We start from the raw sequence: 7,242 nt of genomic DNA on the forward strand, positions 1-7,242 counted from the left end.
ATATTTTGTCAAGAGTGTTCATTTTTCCAAGGTTAGTTACACTTAGTTTTCTATGTTTTTTCAACAGAATTAGGACTATTTTGGTCAAGTTTTTATTCTAATTTGATTTAAAGGACTCCAATCTTCTGACTAAATTGATWAMATTTTTGTGACATTATCACAGTGTATTAATTAAATGTTACAAACCTATGTGAGATATGCATTTTAATGCTCATATTKTTCAGTGTATTGACCTGATTGAGCAAAACCAATGTGATTTTTGGATTCAGATAATCAAAATTACTCTTAAATGATTGAAAAAGCTCAATTTTTGGTTGCTGACCAATGTTATTTAAGTTGAGGTTTGCAGATTATTTTGTTTAGAGTGAAAGTAAAACCAATATTTAAATATAACCGATTTAGTAAATCGTTAATATTGAGTACAATCCAAGTCTACTGTCATGTCAGAACATGACAGTAGACTCCATATTTATTATATATTCAATGTTTGACTGATATTAAAGCTCTATTGGAGAAAATGTGTATGTTGTAAACAGGTTTATTTGAAGACMCTGGAATGTGTGGCCATTTTAAAGCACTCATGTTTTGTTATTAGAGACTGAAGTATAGGAATTGGAGGTGGTTTGCCCAGGGCGCCAAACAGGGTAGGACCACCTCTGTTGCTAAGGTGCTRTTACTCCAGTAAACCACTTTGAGGGCAGTGGCCGACCCAAAAGAACCCAGAACAACATATAAAATAAATSMWYMAAAWYYWAMCMMCMWKKYYTTTTTTTTCAGTTCTTGCTGTGATTTTTCTRCCACAAGGTAAAACATTCATCCTTCTGCGCAATGTCTTCATAGAAGACRAATTTMTGATTAATTTATGAAAATGTGTTGATGCGTTGTGTCAGCTTGGGGTCAAAGCAGCAGCAGCAGGCCTGCTGTGGTGGAGGCCAAGAACATCACCCTCCCTGCAGGCTCCAAGGCCGTCCTGCCCTGCCACAGCCCCCGCATGGTGTGGACCCAGGACCGGCTGAAGGACCGTCAGAGGGTGGTCCACTGGGACGTCGTTCACAGCAGCCCGGAATATTCGGTGGAGCGAGTTTTGGACATGTCGCCTGGAGCTCGGCAGAGGGTTTAYAACGGCTTCAATAAGGGACGCGTCTCCATCCCGGACTCGGCTTTCAACGACGGAAACTTCTCGCTCGTCATCAACAGTGAGGCTGTTTTGGTTTTCTGTAGCGCTACAGTGCCTCGTAAAAGTATTAACAGCCATTAAATATTTTGTGTTTACAGTCATAAACTTCAGTGTGAAACGTGGAAAATTGCTGTTTTTTTAAAAATTATTATTATTGTCTCAAAAACTGTTTTGCTAACTAGCTAAGCCTGGTGGTAGGGGGCGCTGTAGGGCTGTCATCCAGCAGCCTTCCATGTTATAAATAAAAATGYTAAAAGTTGCCAGGAAATTTGGAAAATATCACTAGGTAATATGTTATTGAAAGACTTTAACAATACCTAAACACCAACTATGAAGTGTTGAGAGGCAAATGTTTAAAAAACCAAAATTAAATAAACAAATAAAATAAACACCCTGGTGGGGTTGCAAGTAAAGCCTGGTGGCCCTCCAGGCTTAAAATAGAGGGAAACCTTGGTTGAGTGTTTTTTTTTTTGTCTTTCAGATGTTGTAAACACAGACAAAGGAGTTTATACTTGCAACTTGCACCATCACTACTGTCAGATTCACGAGTCCATTCAGATCCAGCTCAACGTCACCAAGTCAGGTGAGGCCATCTGGCRGCGCRGCAGAATAATTCAAACTGTCAGCTGAGATTCACAACGATGTGGTTCTTCCAGCTCGGAAAGAGAAGCGCTACTGGGACGGAGAGAAGACGGTGTTGGTGGTGCTGCTGGGCAGCTCCATCGTGCTGCCCTGCGTGAACCGCCGGGCCCTCTGGAGAGACGGCCTCCAGGAGGACCAGCAGCAGGTGGCGCACTGGGACTTCCAGCCCCCCGGGGTGCGTCCCAACAAGGCTGACCGACTGGTGGACCTCTATGCCTCCGGAGAGCGGCGGGATTACGGGCCTTTGTTTGCCCAGAGCAAAATTAGCGTGGCAGAGGACGCGTTCACGTAYGGCGACTTCTCGCTGTCCATCTCTGACCTGACGCCTGAGGACAAAGGCCTGTACTCCTGCCACCTGCACCACCACTACTGCGGTCTGCACGAGAGGCGCATCTTCAGGCTGACCGTGGGACCTTCACTACCACGCGAACCCACAACGCCTCCGAGAATCTTCTTGAACGATGAGCTGGAACCAAGTAAGTGAGTCAGGCTTAAGAGAGTTTGACCAGAGATTTGTTTTTCGGACATCTACTGCTCCTGCTTTCCTCTCTTGGCTTCCTGRGACGAGTGTGGACAGAGGGAGTTGATTRCTCTGGGTGTTTTTCATATTTACAGGCATAGTTGGYCAGTTAACTCAGACTCTGCTCCTGCCAAGTTTCTCCTCAGTCCTCCCTGTTTTTCTGCTTGAGCTAAAGAGGGAGGAGGTTCTATTGAAGGAATGTAGAGACGAGTCGAGTGAGAAAGAAACAAAGAGGTGAAAGGAAAAGGAGGCARATCTTCTGTAGCTTGATGACCACTAATGTGGGATTTTTTAAATCAGTTTCTTTTGCCTTTCTTTCTTCAAAAGCTTTAAACCGCCTGCAGTGGAAGTGGTGTAAATTTCCCCACCAACTGTTTTATATTTTATAACGCTTTGTGGAGCTTCACACATTTTAACTGCGCTTACTTGAAGGAGCAGACCAAGCAAAGTGCTGTAATTTTGGTGTTAGGGTGGGGATATCTTGCCTTTTTGTTCTGCTTTAGCCTAATTTTCCAGAAAGTCCCGGCCCTCTGTCTAGACCAGTGCGGTATCGGCTCTGCTGTTTATTCTTTCTCAAGCAGCCTCTGCTGATGTGTATCGGCGTCTGGCAGGGCCATGTTTACTCGCAGTCAGAGGAAGTCCATCTACATCTGTTCAACATCTGGGCCAGCTGTTACATGAAAGAACAAGGCGAGGCTGAATGCATGTCAGACTATAGATCCTCCTCCCCTCTTCAATGGCTGCCAGCCCGTTTAATAACGCTGTAAATTACGCTGAGAGGAAAAGAAATGCACAYGTGGAGCCGTGGGATCCAAATTTCTACAAGGTGTTCAGCCTCTCTTCCCACACTGTCGATCTAATCTCKAACGGTTTGCTCTCTCCCAGGTTTCMGAGCGTCTTTATCACAAACGACAAATGTCAGGAGAGCTTTTCTTTTTCACGCTGCAATCGCTCACGTCGAGTACAAACCGACCGCGTCCTGCTTATCACAAAGAAAACATTTTGCAAGCTGTCAACAATTCAGCTCAAATCTCAGTCTTTGAAAATGAAGATGCTTTGCTTCGGTTCATTGACTTGCAAATGATTCATGGCCCGCTGAGCAAAAGAAAACAACATAARAAACAAAGGAGAGAGCGAGTTTCTGCGAGCAGCATATGTGAAACAGCCTTTGACGCGAACAGGCTCGTCTGATCTGTCGGGGTGATGTTAATGGGCGGCTCCGGCTCTCTGCAGGTCAGTTGTTCTCCAGAGAGGCACTGACCTCAGACTTGTCTCCATTTGCATGCATATTAGCTACATTATACAGTGACAGCTGATAATTAGCTCCAACAGTGGGTGGTGGAGGTGTTTTGTTTTTCCTTCACGTTTGGCTGGTTTTGGAAGCCAGAGGTTTTCTAATCAGCCATCTTCCTACCTTCAAGGAAAGAAAAAATAAAAACCCTCTCTTCTCCACCTGTACGATTTGCTTTCATCACAAAAACAAAGTCGCCTTCATCCTGTTGCCTGTTTACTGCCCAGCATTGAGCTGAATGATTCGTTTTCCACTCACGCAGCAGCTGGATTTCTGGGTGTTTGCGAGAAGACTTAAAAATCGCTGTGAATGGAAAACTAATGCAGACATGCAGGCCGACCACATTACTGAAATTGCCTCGGCTTCCTCACATTTCTCCTCTTTTCTGGTCAGTCTTGTGTTTTTACTGAGGAGAAGAAAGAAATAGCAGCTGCATGACACCGGGCCTGGAAGCCATTACGCCGTTCTGACATTTAACTCCCTGCTTTCCCTCTTCTCTCTGGAGGGAACAAAAACTATTCAGTGCGTTTTCTTTCCAAAGGTATTCAGACCCTTTTAAACCTTTTTTCCTTTAAATGTTCAGTAATTCTGAGTAAATATTTCAAAAAGTCACATTTCGCTTTTTTCAGGGTGTCTTTACAAGCTTTGCACATCTGGACTGGAATATTTGCTCATTTTTCTTTGCACAATAGCTAAACCTAAATCTTATGTTTTTAATTGGATTTAGCTCTGTGTTGACTGAGCCTAACACCTGAATATGCTTTGATTTTTAAAGCATTTCATCATAGATCTTGCTGTATGTTAAGAGTCTTGATCTCTGCTTCAGGCTCAAGTTGTTTTGTTTTTTTAATTGTTTTGGATTTAGCTTCATCCATCTTCCATCAGCTCTGAACAGCTTCMCTTCCCCTGCTGGAGAAAAGCATTCCCCAAGCATAATGCTTCTTCCACCATGTTYGAATGTTATGCTCATGATAATAACCAGCTCTAGTTTCTGCCACAAATAATATTTTGCACATATTTCACTTACGGTATCATCTGGGTAGAGTCCTTTCTCCTTCATCTTATGTTAACTGTATTTATTAATTAGGTGGCTTTTAAAGGAAATTTTATTTATGGGCGTCAGAATATAAAGGCACGCTGCACATATCGGAATTTTGTTGGCTAAAAATCTTTTCAAACCATTTTTATGCACTGATTTGTTTTGTCAAATAAAATCCTGATGAATGCATTAGAGTTTGAGCTATGCTAACATTAAATTGTTATCATTTAAACTGTTATCTCTTAAAGTTGCGTCACTAGAGGCCCTTGTTYGATTTTTCCCTCCTTTTTTTCTGCCTCCAGAGACGGAGGAGGTTTCAGAGGACAGCCCCCGCGTGGTGAACGTCTTCCTCCCTGAACAACGGGGTTATTTCGTGCAGCACCTTGGCTACTTCCTGGCAACCTTCCTGCTGCTGGCTTTCATTGTCATCGCTGTCATCATGTTGACTAGGCGACGGAAAAAGAGAGGTAATCTSTTTGTTTTTTAGCTGCAGTCTTTCATTCTGCTTTAATGTTTAATCTGAACATTTCGTGCATTTTCATTCTCATCACTGGTTGCTTGTTTCAGGGTTGGAGTACGAAATGGGTAGATCTGTCGGGTAAGACATGATTCTTTACTAAATACTAAAATATTCTCCTTTTATGTTATGTTAGTGACATAACATAAAAATGTAGTGCTACATAAGCACTACATAAGAGTGCTTATGTAGTGCTGGAGTACTCACTTTTAACCCAGAAAAGGAATTAGGAATTAGATTAGTCACTCTTCAGTTTATTTTTATAGAAACTGTAGAATACTCTCTATTTAGACCAATATTCTACTTCTTGGATTAATTTTGTTATGCAGAGAGACTCCTATTATTGCAACCTAGAAAAGGAATTAGAACAAACTTAGAATCCAGAAAAAAAAGATTCTTCCAGAACAGCAACGTTTAGTTTTTAATATTACTTAGAAACTGAGGAGTACTCATTACTTTTACAAATTTAGAACACATTTAGAAAGTCCAGATAATGCGTACTTACATTTATTTAGCACCCCAGAACAGACAGGGATTAAACCAAACTTAGAATCCAGAAAAACTACCTTAGCAACTGCATTTTAGACTCTGGTTCTTCCAAACCAGAAAAGGAATTAGACCAGAGGATACTTACTTRTACTTATCTAGCAACTCTGAGTAGGAGTACCGTATTTTCCAGACTATAGAGCGCACCTCGCTATAAGCCGCACCTACACGTTTTTTGAAAAAAAAAAAAACTGGAAACGTACATATATAACYCGCTGGCATCTCCGCTGCTCTTGGTTTTCACAAGGACACAGCARAGGGCTGGATCCTTAATAAACCTGATGGATTTATTAAAGACGCAGCCCTCCGTCTCCAACGCCGAACCATTTATTCGTTCACGCCGAGTTTACGTGCAGCGGCTCTATTTCCCTCCTGTACTGCCAGATCAATAGCCCTCAACTTAAAAGCGGCATMTTTTTCTTCGTGTTGTTTCCATGATGAGGTGGTAGGAGTTTGAAGAAATTTCTCCGTGAAATGAAAATCAGCACTTTCTAAATGAAAATCAACGCTTTCTTCTTTGATTTCCAATTTTGACTTCCATTGATTCTCTTCCTGCTAAAGCGCCCCCTGGTGGTTGAAGAAAAATCGACAGAAAAGCCCCACCGGGCTACAAGCCGCATGGTTGGGGAAAATGTAGCGGCTTATAGTTCGAATAATACGGTATCTAGTTTATCTAGTTTATATACTTTAGATCAACATTATTAGACTATTTTTAGACTCCTGTTCCAACCCAGAAATGGAATTAGATCAGAGGATACTTAGCAACCCTGAACAGGAGTTTACATACTTCAGATCAATATTAGATTCCTTTTCTTCTTTTGCTCTTTCCCTTGGTTTGTTATTTTGTTTGTATTTCCTTTTAATTCCTGTAAAAYACTTTGTATAGCCTTGTTGCTGAAAAAGCCCTACCTTATATGTGTGCAGTGGGACTATAATCAGTGAAGGTGAGATAGCATTAGACTGCACAGAGATGAGGACTTACAACCAAGACTCCTTGAATCCAGGTACACTGAACCTAATTTATCCTCAAGCAGCAAACAAACATGGCTTCTTCTGGCTACTAATCTGCTTTTTTTTTTTGTCTGGTTATCCTTGTGTTTTCTCCCAACTCCACAGAATTCAAAAACAACCTACTGAAAGAAAGAGATATGGTGAAAGAGTGCAATAAGGGTGAGGCATTCTTCAATGTAAGTGCTGGAAAACACAACCAGACACAGAAAGCTGAAGGCTGCCTGCCCTCTTTCTCTTGCAGAATTTGATGGGAAGATGTGGAAGTGAGCGAGCATTTCTAAGATGCTGCTGGCAGGTCCAGGGCAAACACCGGCGGCGCAAAGAACGACAGAGGAAGAAGGAAAAAAAAAGTAATAATGACACAGGAAATCCAGGAGAAAACACAGGAGGATTACTCCCTCTGCTGTAACAAGAGCAAACAAAGCTTTTCCACTTTGAATGGCTTTACTCTTTACTTTTTACCCCTTTTTTCTCATATATGTATAGCTTGCAATTTGAT

At 41.9% G+C, this 7,242-nt stretch overlaps 1 protein-coding gene across 1 annotated transcript; it reads left to right on the plus strand.

The window, feature by feature from the left end:
- The first annotated feature begins 894 nt into the window (after positions 1-894).
- On the plus strand, positions 895-7,242 carry LOC103467692 (matrix-remodeling-associated protein 8). Its single transcript, XM_008414306.1, has 8 exons — positions 895-1,196; positions 1,659-1,760; positions 1,834-2,295; positions 4,972-5,136; positions 5,237-5,267; positions 6,657-6,736; positions 6,849-6,902; positions 6,985-7,242. Exons 1-8 carry the CDS (start codon positions 992-994, stop codon positions 7,008-7,010), a joined length of 1,125 nt encoding a protein of 374 aa, XP_008412528.1. The 5' UTR covers positions 895-991; the 3' UTR covers positions 7,011-7,242.

This window comes from Poecilia reticulata, linkage group LG7, assembly GCF_000633615.1.
Source record: "Poecilia reticulata strain Guanapo linkage group LG7, Guppy_female_1.0+MT, whole genome shotgun sequence".
Classification (NCBI taxonomy): Eukaryota; Metazoa; Chordata; class Actinopteri; order Cyprinodontiformes; family Poeciliidae; genus Poecilia; species Poecilia reticulata.